General features: G+C 31.6%; 1 protein-coding gene across 1 annotated transcript; it reads right to left on the reverse strand.

Annotated features, from left to right (window-relative positions):
• Nucleotides 1–929: 929 nt before the first annotated feature.
• LOC133802658 (putative transcription factor bHLH107) lies at nucleotides 930–5,141 on the reverse strand. Its single transcript, XM_062241009.1, has 2 exons — nucleotides 4,370–5,141; nucleotides 930–1,659 (listed from the first exon to the last, which is right to left on the reverse strand). Exons 1-2 carry the CDS (start codon nucleotides 4,676–4,678, stop codon nucleotides 1,174–1,176), a joined length of 795 nt encoding a protein of 264 aa, XP_062096993.1. The 5' UTR covers nucleotides 4,679–5,141; the 3' UTR covers nucleotides 930–1,173.
• Nucleotides 5,142–18,380: the final 13,239 nt, after the last annotated feature.

Raw genomic sequence — 18,380 nt, forward strand, 5'->3', positions numbered from 1 at the left:
GACGAGCAACTTCTTTGGTCTTGAACTCGCTCTCTGCTCGAGAATGAATGTTGGAAACTCTTCGATGACATCTTCCTTTGAGTGCATGACTTTCGACTGGATTTTACGGAGCTTGTTCATCCTAGAGTGCGCAGGCTGTGGAGTGTCTTAAAGCTATTTGTTGGTGACAACACATGGAGATATCAGAAGTGAGAGTACTGTCACTTTCGAAAGATTCTCAAGGTGGCGTTGAATATGCTCATTGTCCTTGGAGAGGGCTAAATGAGCAAGTTCATGAGCTACCTCATTGGTTTCTCTAGGACTATAATTAAACTGAACACTAACTAGGGATGGCAACGAGGAGGGTATAGGTTGGGTATGTCTATTCCATGACCCTGTCTTGTAAAAAAAAGTTTAACCCATACCCTACCCTATTACCTTATAATTTGTTGTGAGTAGAATATAGATATTACCCTAACGGATATATGACACCGCTATTCGACTTTAATTGATGGATATTTCCTTTTAAAAAAAACATGGCCACTTACATGTTTCTTGATTCTAGGAACATTTTCTTAACTTTTTAAAATAAGCAAATGATATATAATTACACATTGGGAATTGTTAGGGAAATTCTCTTTCTTATTGTATTTTGTACTCTCCTGTGGGAATGCACATCATTCAAATGTTTTATATTTAAAAGTTTTATAAATAATGAATAAAATCCATCGGTCAAACATTCACATTAGAGGATGCAAAAGAAATAAACCATGAAATAGTTTATACATATTAAATTGAATCTAACATATGCATTAAGAAAAATTTATTGATTTGGCACAACAAATATACATCTATAAAAACACCAAAAGTCTTTTTCTTGAGAAAATAAATACACAATATGTTTACAGAAGTAGTCGAAACGCTCGACATTGAAGAAAAAAAAGTATTGCTAAGCCAACACCATAAGTAGGTAGCATTCCGTTATTAATACAATTTAATATCGGGTCTCACATATCTTAATTTAATAAATATTATGGAGTATCGCTAACCAACCATAGAGTGTCATCTTGTGTATTGTTAGACACCTTAAAGTGTCAAACAACAACAACAGTCTTAAAAAAAGCTTCTTATACTACAACTTACAAGTTATAAAAATATATAACATCTATATTTAGATTACACTATATATCAGATTTAGCAGGATGAGCTCGAGGAATCCAAGTAAGAAATCCTTCGTCGTTTGCACAAGAGCGTCGTCCTCGGCGAGTACTCAGCCAAAGCAGAAGCCTTATCAAGAACAGAGCTCAGAGTCTCATGCACAGAACTCACAAGAGTTCGGCATGTCTCAGCATCATCATTATTCTTTTCTTTACAACAAGTGAAAATAAAAGAGATTTTCAATCTGTCTCCCAAAGTTGATATTTCTGTCTTGATCATCTTCAAGGGAAGGCCCTCGAGAGCTTGCCTTACATCAGAGAGAAGCTCTACTCGATAACTACAGCAGACTGAAGCTTTGAACAAAAGATTCCTATCATTTTCTGTTCCATTGTCATCCAATCTTTCGACTTGGACTTCATCATCATCTGCCGGAATAAGCAATCCTTTGCTCGATTCTGCAGCTTTTTTCTTCAGTTGTTTTACTTGGCTTATCACTTCAGCAAGTAATGTTGCTTTGTCCATCTGTCAATATACACACACATATTTACTGTTAGAGAATAGAATCCCACATGGAAAAAATATGTGAGATCATCATACCATTTATAAGAGCATGAGTTACTCTACTCATCACCAATTGGATTTGAGATAGAACCTCATACTTCTTACCATGTACTTCATTCTATTTCTAGACCACTTTTCACATTCTAACATTTATCATAACTATTAGTACACATGTATTGTTTTTTTTATCATAATCACTATTCAGAATGAAAAGTACAATTAAGTAGAATGAAAACTTCAAATCTAAGAAGTTTATCGTCTAGTCTAAAGGCATGTTAAGTCAATCCATGTAAGTTATTGTAAAATAATACAACTAATACGAGAAAGAGATGCACTATAATTCGGTTGTCATGGGGCCATTGTACACTTTTATAGTTGTTTGGTCTATTATAGTATGTTCACACACCTAAGAGTCTTAGCCATTGGTTATAATGAGAGCTGACTTTGTTATGTGAAAGAAGCCAGATTAGGCCAACAATAAAAAAAATTAGATTCAGCCCACGTAATTAAATTAAGAGCTGAATACTTATAAAGAACAGCTTACTTTAGTGACTCTTTTAAAAATAATAATGGAAAAAAGATGACGATATAGGCGACAGAAAAAGAACATTATTTTAACATAAAAAAATAACTCATTTAAGCTTTTGAGTTTATATATGTAGTGGTTATTCTTCTACCATACGTATGTTTCTGCTTACATCCCCATTCATAATATAAAATATCAAACTAAGTCTACTTGACTTATATATAATTATATACAACTAAGCCATATATAATTATAAACATAAATATAGGGTGATTCTTTTTCTGCGTTATTTTTGTATGATTATGTAGATCGTAATTATTCAGAATATCTTATAAATTTTTGAAAAATTTCAAATAATTTATAACACAAGATTCAATAGACTGTTTTCACTCGCATAAAGATGATAGTCATGCGTGTTTAAATCTTGTTTTCAGCACCGTAAATTATTAAAATAAAAATTCTGAAGAATTTATAGAATACTCTAAATAACTACTCGTTTATAAAAAAATTGCTCTAAAAATTATTCACGGACCGAAAACAGATTAGGGTACACCGGAAAAAGAGGCGCACGCACAACATAATTTTCCTCCTATATATTTATATAAAAGAATTGCTAAGGGACACCACTGATCCAACGCCATAAGAAGGTGATATACTGCTATTGGTGTAATCAAATATCGGGTCCTACATATTTGAATTTAATATGTATTGTATGGTATCGCTAATCAACTATAGGGTATCACTTCATATGGTGTTAGACACCTTATAAAAGTACCAAATAACGTCACTCTTTTTATAACTAGTGAAGATGTAGACCTTTTGACAGCAACTATAACAGGTGGCATGTCCCCAACCATTCAATTTATAATAATCTAAATTGGGAGGACAAAATTATATGTATTTTTATCTCATACACCGTCCCCATATCTATGCCTATATATAATATATATAAGTATGATGAGATTAGGATAGAACAGTTCAACCTTTTTCTTATTAAACAAACTTGTTTAGCTGACTATTTTTATTTATTTATCTATTGTAATAATTCTAAGCACCCATTTGAATCAGAAAGAGCAGAGAATAGAACCTAGCTTGCTCAATGCTGCTAAAAAATACATACAAAAGATGTCTAGATTACAAAGCCAGTCTCTAAATTTGCTAAATAAAACTAATTTCTTATATGGTTGACTTTTGCAACTTCAATTAATGTTAGGAGTTGACTCAATGCAATTATGAATGTTGCAATGAGAAATCTATCTGTTAAGTTGACTAATGTTCTCAAAAGCTAAATTTCATAACTAATTGGTTTCTGTTATAACAAACATGTGACATTTACATCTAACTTTGTGTTCTCAAAAGCAATGAATTTTTTAAAAGTTGGTACTACATGAAAATAGAGTGTATTCTAGTTGACTTTAGTTGCTCTCATCTTCAGAGTTGACTATACAACATAATGTCACAATGTAGGCTTTACTCAATTATTTTCTAGTGTGCATCTAAATTTCAAATATAATTATTAAAAACAAAAATAAAATGAGGATAGGGCTTGTGCTTTGCTTGTGGCTAAGTGAGCCTATTTACATGACAATTTTAAGGTTTTAATCTTGTATTGGAACGGTATTTCTCCCTATTTTTAACCAGAATAGCCATTTTATTGAAACGGAATTCACCTAAGTTATAAGAACGTAACTCGTTACGAGGGTAAGTAAGCTTCATTAGAATTCAGAAATGCTACAAATTCTTATCGATCGCCTCTAATCAGTAATGATTAATTAGTATATTTTCTACCATAACACAAAAACACTAAAAAAAACAAAGAAAAAATTATGCTTTATCTATGATCCCACAAGTTAGACACACTTGCTATAACCTAATAATTACATGTTCTCAACTACCTTTCCTAAGATCCAAACCAAAGAAAACTCATATAATTCCAATCTAAATGCATATTGTTTCATTCTGAACACAGAAAATGGAAAGAAAAAAACATTTTGACCGAATAAGAAGATACTGTAAAACCATATCAAGTTTTTGAAGTTGAAAAACCTTTAGAGCTGGAGCTGAAACACAATCATAAGATCATTTGAATCTATCTAGTAATAAACTGATCATAACAAGTATGTTGAGATTATTAGGTAGCTTTACCTTTTCATTACAGGGCACCAAGTCACGAAGTGTAGCCAGATGGGCATTGATTCTCTCCCTCCTTCTCCTCTCGGCCTCGCTATGGTTCTTCAAAGCCGCCATAGCCTTAGCCTCAGAAACCCCTTTTTTCCCAACTCTTGCTGGGGCCTTCACAAGCTCACCTCTCTTACTGTCCAACACCAGAGAGTGAGGCACCGATCCACCTTTCGAAACCCCACCAAACCCTCCTCCACCAGTATGGGAAAAAGGGTCGAAAAGGCTGGAATAATCAGACCCGTATGAAGCGTTTGAGAAGCTATAAGAAGCCATTAACTAACTAACTAACTAACTAAGTATTATATTACTATGAAGTGTTGAAGTTGTTTGTGTTGAGCTGATTTATGAACCAGGTGGTCGAGTTGTTGGGGCAAACCAGAAAGAGAGCTTGGGGAGTGGAGATCTCAGGGCTGCAACTTTGTCACTGAGTATGAAGATGGTGATGGTGATGGTGATGGTGATGGTGTTCATAACTTCCATTTAAGGTGATGATGACAAGGTTTTTGGTTGGTGTGTGGTTTTGTGAAGAGGACTTTTGTGAAAGAGATCTCAGTAAGAGAACATCCACATTTTCTTCTTTACTGTCTTGAATTCCAGCATTTCTAGGCTCCGAAAGAGAGAGTTTGTAGAGGTTTTTGAGAGACTTGAGACTTGGTTTGGTGTTGGCAATCGAGTTGGGGTTTTCGATGAAGGGACAGAGAGTCAAAAAGAGTTGGGAACAGAGCGTTTGTTTATTAAGGAAAGACGGAATGAGAGAATCAAAACAAGGTATAGTAGTACTTATACTATGACAGTTTTGTCGAAAAGACCATAGTACCCCCTCTTCTCTTTGATTTTTCAAAATAATGTCTTTAAAAAAAGTGGGAAGTAATTGCAATATTTTATATGAACAATATTTGTGGTGTGTTTTTTCTGATAATTTAAGTGTTGTTTTTATTAAGAGTAATGATATGTGCATTATATTATGCCCCAAAATACTACATCAACACCAACTGATGTGACAGTTTTATTAAACTAATTAAATTTATTTCATACGTCGAAATTCAATGTTTAAAAAAATTGTGTCTCGTCAATTAGTGTAATGTTTTGATGTATAATTTCGGTGCACATGTCATTATTATTTTATTAATTAAGCTAAAAGTGAATAATTTAAAAATTATATATATTGCTTATAATATTGTGCAACCTTTTTTCAACCCTACATTTTTTCAACCCTATAGCTGGAGTTTACTTTGGTATTTGTGATTGACTAAAACTTGGGGTCTAAAAACAAGACATAGAATTTGGAGTTTTGATAGAAAATAAGCACTAAATTAAGAAACCACTTTTATAATTTTTATTTTGGTTAAGGTATAGTGAAATGAAGATGCTAATTGATCTGACGGTTCATATATTTATTGGTTATAATTAAAAATAATATGGCAATGTTCATCCATGGAAAGTTGGGTAATATGATGTAGGCAAAGTTGCTTTTCATGCTCTCTCTAATTAATGAAGGATTTAATAAGTAATATTATGTCTAATATGGTATATTCCTTATGGATGAGAATATTCATTTATTTAAAGTTTGATATGCAATCATTTGTTGTACCTTTTCTAGAGGTATATTGAACCAAAAAAAAAAAAATTATTATTAGGAGAATCTTGCATGAAAAAGCAAACTATGTGTGTATATATATATATGAAAATAATTTTACTACTTTAATGATGAATCTAAAGTATTTGTTGTTAATTAGAGAAAATCAATCACAGTTAACAAAAAACCATCAAAGAAACGCCAATTTTTTAATTTAAGTAAGATATTACAGACCTAAAATCAAGAAATTGAGAAGTACATACATATAATCTTTTAAAGTATCATTGTATAGATTGTTTAATGAATCAATAACCAGTAAATAATAAAAAAAGAATAACTTTAAACTAGCAAGCTTCAACAAATCACACTCTTGAACTCCCTTTAAAGACGTCCTAACTGAAATTCCAACAGTTTCAGTCTGAACCAAGCTTCCACTTTGATCTTCAACACTCGGCCATATTTCTTCAGCTTCTTCTTTAACCTTAATTATGTTCTTCTATTTGAAACAATAAAACTTGAACTAAGAACACAGAAATCTAGGGTTTATCTTATCAGAGTTAGCACGAAATAACCGATTAGTCTATTTATAGTCAAGTCCAAGTCACACGTAAGAACTGACTGACTAAACATAAAATTGTTATAGAATTTTTAACCGACTAACCAATTTGTTTGGAACTAGAGAAATAACATGGTGATAAAACAGAAGACAGCTCAGACAAAACAATAGAATAATTTTACGTACCAAACACGTCACAGCTCAAAACAGACATTAACAATATATATGTACATGGCAGGTAAATCTTTTCGCTTAATTAATTTAGAGTGGTAATTAGTGTTAAGTTATTTTAGTTGAAAAATTCATAATAGAAGTTAAATGAGTCATACTAGCCATAAAATTTACACTAAGTGATTAAAAAATTATATTGCACAAATGATTATATAACCTTAAAATCACTTTCCAATAATAACAAAAGATTAATTTTTGTTTGCCCCATTAACCATATCCATCACATGTGTTTGAATTGTAGAAGTGTCTTCAAGTTATACCAAGAGCCAAGATTAGTAGTTAGGTGATCATAGTTGAGAAAAAGTATATATATATATATATAATATATATATATATATATATTTATACTGCCCCATCCTTTTGTGAAGACCAATAGGTACTAATTCCGTTGACATATATTTCAATAATATTTCCACTCATAATTAAACAACAAGGGCAAAAACAAAAACTTTTGCTTCAAATTTATATATATTTATAGCTCAATCACTTCTTGGAAGGACTAACTTTTGAGTTTTATTCTCTTAAATATATGTTCTCAAGTGGCTGTGGCTCTAAGTTGATTGTCCTTCTCTTAATTTGGCCTTTTTACCATTTTATTTATTTATATATATAATATATATATATATATTTTTGATATTAATTATAACATATCAAATGTGTTTGAGTGTTAGTAAGCATATAAGTTAGAGAAATCAATATCATATAAGTATATATTTGTCTAAATTCAATTGATGTAGAAAAGTACTATTATTAAATAGTTATTAATATTATTTAAAAAAATGATTAAAAATAATAATGAAGTGTAATTATTTAAACAAATTTAATAAGCTTCGATAGAAGTTGTGTATACATGTAGCCGACTCTCGAAGCATTTTGCTAATCTGGTTCCTATAAATATGACAGCATTTCATTTTAGAAAAAAGAAGTCAATTTTGCACCATTTTCTATGGTTTAATAAACATAGAAAACTATAGATTATAATATATCATTTTTCTTCTCAGTAATTAAATAAAAAGAAAGAAAGAAAAAAAATATCATTTAATTTAGAGAAAAGAAAGAACAAATTAAATATTCCTATGCTTTATAGTTTTATGTATATGTCATTATGTACCATCATGAGCATAACAAAAAACCTAAACCGTATGCTAATTAATATTTATTATGCTAATTCCCTGGTTTAATCAAATTATAATAATAATGCTTCATTATTAGCTGCTATTATAATTAATTAATTAATTATTATTATTATATATAAATGTTTGGTAAACTTCTACTATTCCATTTTTATTTTCAAACTTGTTATATGCATGAATCTATGTGTATTGCACATTAATCTGATTAGTTGTAAGCTAAATCATGTTTAAGGTTTTAATTTTCTACTATAAAAATAATTTATAACATATATAATTAATATGTATAAATAGAAAAATTAATAGACTTGATGATATATAGTATAAATATTTGAACCACTCAAGAGCCCACCAGCTAATTATTTTAAATAATAATTAGCAATAAGTCAGCCATTGCATTATGTATATATATATAATATATAAATATTTCAAGTATTTATTCATTATTTACAAATATAATAAAATTTGACTGTTTAGATGTCATGTATAGATTGCTTTGCCATTAATTTTATAATATTTTCAGTTCATATTCCACATTGAATTATAGTTACAAATATTTTAAACAAAACTAAATATTTGTATCCACATATATATATATATATATATTAAAGTAATTAAACAACAATTGTAAATTTGTTCTCATGTCTTAACATGACAATTTTATATATTTGGGTCGACTTATGCCAGCTGTATTCTAATTATAATAAAGATTGATTTGACAAACTTCCATTAATTACTTAATTTATTTTATTATAATAATAAAGAAGAAGAAACAATATAAAGGTAGTATACAAATTGGAAACTAATACATTATATTTGCTATTTGTTTTAAAAACTTAATAATATTAAAAAAAATACAACTAAACCTAACTCTGACAATAAACAATTTTAAGCAGATGAAGTAAAAAACAAACAATAATAATATTTATATAGAGTATTCTATGTATTTTTCAATTATTGATATGGATTGACATAAATGTTTTCTACATAAAGGTATTTATATAATTTTTAATATCTAGTTGTTTTTACATAAAATTACTTAAATATGTAAGTCGATTATGGTTTTCCACGTAAGTTTGTCTACAATTAAAAAAAGAAAAACAAAAAACAAAAGCCACTTGCTTCTAGTTAATTTCTTTAATCAACTACCACCATAAAATATTATAAATATTTAAAAAATACACTTTTAAATATTTATTAATTATATTAATATAAATTCAAATATTATAAAATATCATTATTATAATAATAATTATATTAACATAAATTCAAATTCAAATGTTATAAAATATCATTATTATAATAATATATAATACAAAATTAGATATTTAATAATTATATTAATATAAATTTAAATTTTATAAAGTATTATTATGATAATAATACATAATCCTAATTTTTTACAAATTATATTAATATAAATTCAAAAATTATAAAATATTATCACTTTAATAATATTTAATACAAGACTAATATTCAATATTTATATTGATACAAATTTAAATATCATAAAATATCATTATTATAATAATTTATAATACATAATCGTAATTTTTATTAAAAAATTATCATGTTTAAAAAGTTTATCATATTATATATGTATATTTTTAAAAAAAATTATAAATAATGTTTTGTTTAATTTAATATGTTTATGTCATTATATATAATATTTTTTATTTATTAATGATACAAATTTAATAAAAATAATTAATAAATTCTATAAACAAAACTAAACAAACGTGTATTGCACGTTGCTTGTATCTAGTACATATATAAATGTTATATATTTTAAATAAATTCTAAATACACTCTATATTACACTCTCTTTTGTAATACCTTAAATCAATAAATGACATATAGATTCCATTAATAATTTGAAAAAATATTAAAATATAAAAAATTAAATAATACTCATGTGTCATGTATGAATAAAAGATAGTGTAAAAGAGACAGCAATACAGAGTGTAGTACGGTCAACCCTCACAAAGGAATTAATTGGTTTGATTGTTTTTTTTTTAATCAAGCCATTAATAATTTATCATCCAACCATGGAGAAATAATCCGAAAACAATATATCAATACCATGTTTATCTTCAAATTCTCATAAAATTTAAAACTAATCTTCATGATCTATTTGGTTTATGAGACTAGGAATGGAATTATAAGTTATTTATCATAAGAGTTTTTTCATTTTTATGACTTTCAAACTAAAAGTTTACAAAACTATGGGGAAATAACCTTTTCCCCAATTTTATGGAAAATTTTCATTAAAAACTAAAAATTTATGGAAACAAATATATATTAGTTGCTTTCTCAGTCTTGTGCTATTTTAAGACCTCTGGTTTGTTTTGCTTTTTATATTTAGTTGGCATCAGAAAATATTTTATTAGCTACCAAATTTATAGTATTTTGCTACCAAAGTTTTGCTAGCAAACTAGTATATTATTGATCATTCTATTTATAGAATAAAATAATTTGCTACCAAATGGTGGTAGAGAAAAAAATTAGTAGACACAAAAAATTTAGTAGCAAAAATTCTATTAGCTACCAAAAATATATTATTGGCTACTAATTTTTCGGTAGCTAAAACACTTTTTCTGTTGTTAACATCTGTGAGGATTAGAAGATGAAATGAAGTTCGGTTACTAAGCATTTTGCTTTGTATTTGTTGTACATCTACTTGTTCTGGCTTTGTCAGTTTAATCGTTATGTCTATGCAATAACATTTCCCCTTTTGAAAATTTTGTACACTTTTTCTTGGTTTACAACATGTTCCAAGACATGGGACACATTCAAGATGAATTTGCTCCAGGAATATTACAAGTCCAATATTGTCAAACTGGCTATTTTAAAGAATGTAGGTAACAAGTTACCCAAAAATTTGATAATGATACCACCACATTAATTGCCATTTAAACAAAATTAAGATTGTCACTGTGTTTGTTGGTTACTAGGTATCCATTATGCACAATCACGTCAGACATTGAAGATGTCGTGGAGTATGCCAAATAATTTAACAATAGAAAATGTTGTTGAGAAATTCCCCACCTTAACTTATTTGGATATGAGTTTATCACTATAAGCATCTAATAAGATTGGATACACATAATATAGCTAGCTGGTTACCCCTAAGATGGTAACATGTTATTCTGATGGTAATCAGTTACCCATAATACAGGTACAAGTTACCTATAAAATGGTAACTAATTACCCTTATAGGAATATTTAGACTTGAAGAAAAAATACTTATGAAAACAATACCCCTACTTGTGATCTTTAAGTGTGTGAATGTTTTATAATCTAATATTTATCTTTTATATTAATAATATTTGTAGAGATGACCAATAATCCTACAAGTGTTGGGCCAGCTTTATCCTCTGTCAATTCCTCATCAACTGCACAACAATCTACGAATTGAAAGAATTGCTTGTAAGAATTTATTCGTGCATGTCTTTACTTAATATGTTGTTATTTATTATCCTTGATTTCTTTTCTTTAATAATTTTTTTTATTTGAATTTTGAAAGGAAGGAAGGAAAGGACACGGACTTTCTTTGTATTTTGAATTTTCATGGACTTTATGTTTATGGTTGTAGACTTATGGACTTTATTATGGTTGTAGTTAACTAGTTATGAAATTTATAGTTTATGAAATTTATGTTTGTTTATGTTTGTTTATGATTGTATGGTTAACTAGTTATGTACTTTAGTTTATGAAATTTATGTTTGTTTATGTTTGTAATTTGTAATTTGGACTTTGTTTGTATTTTAAGTGTTTTTGGACTTTGGACTTTTGACATTATATTTTTTTCAAATTTTTTATCAAGACCAAATTTGTAAAAAAAAATCAATTAAAAATAAATTTGTAAAAACAAACTTTAAAAATTTAAAAAGTGTAAAAAAAAAGTATTTTTTAAAAAATGGTATATTTGAAAAATTGGGCTTTTCGGCCAAAAACCAATAGGCACAAAACATATTATAAAAGAAAAAAATTGGATTTGTTTTTTACATATATTTAAAAGAAATTATAGAAAAAAGTAAGTACAATAATGAAGAAAAGCGTACCAGAAAAGAAAATCTTGAAAAAAAATGATTTGAATTTTTTTTATGCATAGTAAAAATACTATAAAAAAAGTACAATAATAAAATAATTATGTAATATTAATATATATATAATAATAATTCACTTAACTTTAGAAACAATTAAATAAGTTAACTTTACAAAAAATTAAATAAACACAAGACACAATTTAAAATATTAAAAAAAATACATGTATTATTTTCGTAATTTTCAGCTAAAACATTAAGAAAAAAATATAAAATGGTTGAAAAAATCATACATCAATCTAAATAGTTTCAATTATAATATATTTATAACTCAAGAATAAAAAAAACACAATCTACCCAAAAACTAAAATAATAAAATAAAATTGTAATTTTATGAAGAAAAAAAAAAGTTCCAAGGCAATTTTGCAACCTCCTTTAGTCTTGTATGAAGATTGCTGAAACTATTTTGAATCGGTAACCTAAAAAAAAAAATAACAAACATTTATTAATTTGGGTAATTTGAGTTACAAAAACCAAGTAAAACTTTTACACCATGCGTCAACACATTAATTTACGAGTATTGTTAAGAGGCACTAGTGGTTTCCAACACCACAAAGAGGTGATATACTGTTATTGGTGTAATCTAACATCGGGTCTCACACATATTTTCCAGTCGGGGGCTCATCGACGACGATCTCGCTGATCGGTGGCCACAACATAAGCTCCTTAGCCTTAACTCCCTTGAGTTTCTTGATTTTTTTCAGGCCAACAAAGTCAGTAATCTCAGTGTCACGGCTGACGAGTTTGCTAATAGTTTTGAAGTTGTGCTCAACTTTCTTGTTCTGCAAGATCCACATGAAGCATGTTCTCCTCACAAACCCAACTTCGTTGGATTAAATTTGACTTAGAGCAATGTACTTTGTTGGTCTATTCACCAATTGTTTTTTTTCTTTATAGATTCAGTGTTTGACTATTATTCGATTAAATTGATCACTTTTCGATTTGAGATGCACATGGAGTGGGGAATTAGCTAAGAGTGCTCCCCTTATCCTGTCCCTATTAAGAATTTTAATCCTCATTCTCTTTCTCGTCCCCGTCCCCATCCTCGCATATTTCTTATCTAGTATGTTAAAAGAAAACAAAGGAAGTCTTTCTATAATAATATTAAGCAAATTGTATTATTAAACTGAAAACACTACAAAGAAAACAACATGTTCTTCATTTGTCTTCTTATAATAATACTAAGCAATTGTATATTCAAAAAGGTCTCCGTCGGGGTGGGAGTGACATGTTAGACTTTTATTTGAGCTTACATTATTTATTTTAATGTTTTATAAAATATGGGTTGATAAATAGTTCGTTGATGATCTAGCCCATTTAATTTTAGTGTTCTCTTGTTTATGGGCTTAATATCTATAGTAGTCTAGTTGAGACAGAACTGTGAGTTTTCTAGTTAACTGAAGTCTTTGATGAGGAGACCCAGTCCAACTAGGTTAATATAAGCTAAGTCACATCCCTAACTCTATATATATGAATAGTCTCATTGCTATTCTGTAGTCTGATAATCTGTTTCAAAAATAGAGATCCTAGGGAAAAAGACTTAGTTGGTTAGTATTGCACTAACAATTCACGTTTTCTTAATAGCTGAATCATGTATGTTTTTTGTATTCTTTAATTATTTATAGTGTTCTAAATTATATGCAAAATTATTAATAAGATGTTGTATGAATATCTAACATGTCATATCCGTCCCCGTCCCCGTCCCCAACTGATTTAACATTCGGCGACAAAATATTATCCTATCCCAGCCGTACTAGGGGCAAATCCCAGCGGGGTCCCATGATAAAAATGTGCTAACACTACATTTGGCTAAGGACTAATAATAATGTAATTAATGATTAATAAGTCTATTCCAATGTGAGCCCCTACCAAATTATTACTAGTCCAGCAAAAACCGCTGCTTATAATGGTGCTGGTCTATTTGGGCTGACGACGCTTTCATAGTAGTTTATTTTGTTTTGTTCCATTTAATTTGATTAAACAACTATTTATATTATAATAATAATAATAATAATAATTCATTTTCTGTAGTTGAAATTAAGCAGTGATGAGTCGTATTCACACCATTGAATTAAAAATTATTGTACGTATGCATTTGCTAATTTTCTCCTACATAAATAGACAATAATAATATCTTATTGGAGTGTTCATACAATTTGAAAAGTTTTTACAAGTTCTTTTTATAAAATTAGATAACTCCGCAATGATTTTCAACTTCCATAAGAAAAGGATGAAAATACATCATTTTATGAATTTCCAAATAATGTGTTTTTATGAAAAAGAGTAAATTTGTGTTGTACAAAAATTATCGATTAGATTCTCTATTTTGTTAAATGATTATTTGAACAACGAGTTTTGCAAAATGAAACAAAATAATACATTAAATTCGATTTTAGCCAAAATAATTTTAAATATATTTTTTCCCTCTCTACTCCTCGACCACATTCACTACTTCTCTGAAGCTATTGTATTCTTAAATACCCAACAATTGATCTTGTATACCCAAAAACGGCTCCTGGTGACGTGGTATGATTGACCTGCATGTGGCAGGCACGTGACAACTTTAAATGAATGAGTCTTGTTCGACTATCAACCAGATAGTTATTGATTTGACAAGCCTCATGCTTAGGTGCGACCAGTCTGGTCGCACACTTTCATCTATTTCCTTTTGGATGCGCAAGCTAGTAATATTTGCATTAATTATATTTTCATTTATTACCTTAATACATGAATCCAATTGTAATTAAGGTCCATCGGCCCATGTAACCTTCTTAAGCCTATAAATAAGAATCAAATGGCTCAAGGAAAAGACTTTTGAACTTTTGATCTTGGTATTCAAAGAGAGGAGCATATTGTGATTATCCACCGAAATTGTAATCCTCCCAAGGCTTGTGAAACTCGTGAATCCTAGTTCATTGATCACAGTATTGAGATTCAATATCAATAAGAACACTAAGTGGACGTAGGTCATTACCATCTAATTGGGGCCGAACCACTATAAATCGTTTGTGTCATTCGCTTTCCATTTGATTCTCTTCTTGTTTCCCTATCGTTTTTTGTCGTTTATCTGACTCTGTATTGTTGGCCAAATCGAGGGTCAACAGATCTTATATTAGAAATTAATTTGACTAAAATCGAGTTCAATGTATTATTTTGTTCCATTTTATAAAATCTGAATTATTATTTAACAAAATAGAGGGTCTGGTCATAACTTTTACACATAATTATCAAAATGGTATTTACCCTATGAAAAAAAAACTTTTATAATTCTTTATATATATGTTTATTATCTTAAATAATGTAGTTTTTATTTTATGATATTTTAATTTAATTAATTAATTATAATATTTTTTTTTCACTTTTAAGTTGTGGGCTCCTCTTTGGAATTTTGTGTAGCATTGTTGAGTCGTATTCAAAATTCCTAATTAGTTGTTAATGTCTTACAAGTTGCATCCTGTTGAGAATGTTTCTTATTTTAAGTGTCTGTATAAGGGTGAAATGTCTAAGTAACACGAGATTAGAGTAATTCATCCTCTTATATATTATTGAATGTGTTCACACACTTTCTAGACAAACTAATACAAGTTGCTCATTCATTAGCTAGACTTCAATTAGAGTTAGATAACACTAGGATTGGATTTATGTGATCCTTGACCTAGTCAAAATATCTTATGAAGGCTTATATCAATTAATTAATGCACCTTTTATTTTTCAGAAAAGAAATATGAATTTGTTTTATTATTATTATTATTATTCAAAAAAACATGCACAGGTGACGTGGCAGGCGTTTTTAAACACGTGGCTGACACCTGACAGAGTTCTGTTCGACCATCGACCAGTAAGATCCTCCTGGCATAGCGTTTGAGGTTTCCTTACGACCAGCATGGTCGTATACTCCGCGTATTTCAAGATGATTTTGGGTAAATCATAATCAATTCCGAGATTATCTCCAATGATTCCTGATTATCCGATTAATTAGGAGAGAATATCTGTAACAAATTTATGTAATCCTTCTTGAGCCTATAAATAGAGAAAGATAGCTCAAGGAGGGGACTTTTGGCTTTTGGTTATTTGAAGTTATACACTTACGAGAGAATTAGAGCTATTGTATTACAATTATATTGTTTATCCCTCTCAGGTTTGTGAAACTCAGAGAACCCTAGTTCTTTGATCACTCCTTTGGGATCTCATATCAATAATAGCTTAAGTGGACGTAGGTCATTACCAATTTTTGGGGCCGAACCACTATAATTTATTGTGTTCTTTACTGTTTTTGTCATTATATTCATTCCAACACATTTATCCACATCAAGCGTTTTGACTCTGTGTCAGTTGACCAAAACAAGGGTCAACATTCTGGTGCTTTCATTGAGAGCTTGATACGAAATTGTTGAAGCAGTAATGGCGAAAACAACAAAGAAGACTGGGCAGGCAGCTGGCGCTGCACCATCTCAACCGCCTCCTCCCCCAAACATGGCTGAAAATGAGTCACATTTGGAATTTGATGAGGAGGAACTGGACTCCGAGATGCTGAGAAATACCATGGGGGTATTGCAAGATGAACTGCCCAATTTGAGGGCCAGCCAAGAAAGTGCTGCGGAGATTATGGCGCTGCAGCAACAAGAGATAGAGTGACAGCGCCAGGAGCTAAGTGAAAGACAGGGGGAGATGGACCATCATCAAAGGGAGGCCATGGCAGCCCTCGAAGCAGCCCTGCAGTTGGCTAGGAATCAGGCTGCACCTGCCTCACAGCCTGATCAACCCGTAAATGGGCCACCCCAGAGGGGTCCCAATTCTAGCCCCTCGATCCAGCCGTCGAGCCCTCAAAGGCCCAAGCAGCCGCCAATGCCTCAAGATGACGTCCCACCAAGGGATCCTGAAACGCAGCCTCCATCCCGGGCTGGTCGAGGCAATCCCCCGCAGCCAAGGAAAAATAGGGCTGGGCAGCAGCCCCGCAGTCCTAGACGCCATAGGGGTGAAGAGCCGAACCCACCGAGCAGGGGGCAGCGTCCTTCTAGCAACAGAAGGAACTCAGAGATAAGCTCTGCGGTCCAGGGCCCCCCACGGCATGATAATGCACGGGGACCTACCGACCAACGCAGGCCACCCTTTAACGCTCGGGAAGTTCCAGCCCAAGGAGGCAACCGAGGGGACAGTCGGTCCCACCATAGCCAATCAAGGTTCAGAGATGGCCATGGTTACAATGAGGCTGACTCAGGCAGAGGAAATGCCGGTAAGTGAAATGAAGAAAGAGGTGGGGGCAGAAGCCCACCACCTAGGGAAGACCAACCAGAGAGACGTAACGCTGGGGGGCAGCCCAGACAAAATAACGTCTTTAACCACCTCGAAGCAAACGAGCAACGACAAAGAGACGAAGACTTAAGAGATGTACTCAACGACCGCCGAGAACGGCACGATGAGTACATTCCCCCAGCGGCAGAGGCCCCGGTGATTCCTGACGCCGTGCAAGCCCAAATAGATGCCCTGAACCAAGCAGTGCAATAGCTGGTCGGGGGAAGGACATCTCATATCGAGTACGACAGGAGAAGGGGCACTCCTTTCGTTCAGAGGATAGCTGTGGTAGAAACTCCCAGCAAGTTTAAGATGCCCACGCTTCCGAACTTTGACGGGTATGGTGACCCGGTATCTCATGTCAACAAGTTTGAGATACAGATGGACATTCAGAAAGTGTTCGAAGACGCTCGGTGCAGGATCTTTCCTGCAACAATTTCTGATGTTGCACAGGAGTGGTTTTTCAAATGCCCTTCTGCAAGTATTGTTTCTTTGGAGATGTTCGTAAAGGAATTTTACGGACAATTCTATGAGGGTCGTGTGCACCCAACTGAGGCGAATCAGTTGGTGGAGACACGCCAGCAAGAAGGAGAGCCACTGAAGGATTACGTCCAGCGCTTTATGCGGGCAGCAGCTGGAGCTAAAACAGTGGGAGATGAGGGCAAGATGATGGCCCTAACTGCAGGAGTTAGGCGTCATACGCCTTTGTGGAGTAGCCTCAGAAAGCATGGAGTTAAGACTACTCAAGAATTCTTGGATCGAGTTGATCGATACATCAAGCTCGAGGATGCCATCGCCAGCGAGGGAAAGCCCCCAGGCAAAGATAAGAGGACTGCCGAACCTGCCAAAGCTGCCAATGGGTCAAAACCCAAAGACAACGGCAAAGGCAATGGGAATGGCAAGAATGGGGGGAAGAGGCCCCATAGTGAACCTTCCACCTCCGAGAATAAGCGCGCTAAGGGCAACCGTTACGAACCACAGTTCACTAACTACACTGCCCTTGTCGAGTCTCGAGGAGAGGTGTATCAGGCCACGAGTTCTAGTGTGCCTTACAAAAGACCCGCTCCCATTCGAAAGGATATTT

This window comes from Humulus lupulus, chromosome 9 (assembly GCF_963169125.1).
Source record: "Humulus lupulus chromosome 9, drHumLupu1.1, whole genome shotgun sequence".
Taxonomy (NCBI): Eukaryota; Viridiplantae; Streptophyta; class Magnoliopsida; order Rosales; family Cannabaceae; genus Humulus; species Humulus lupulus.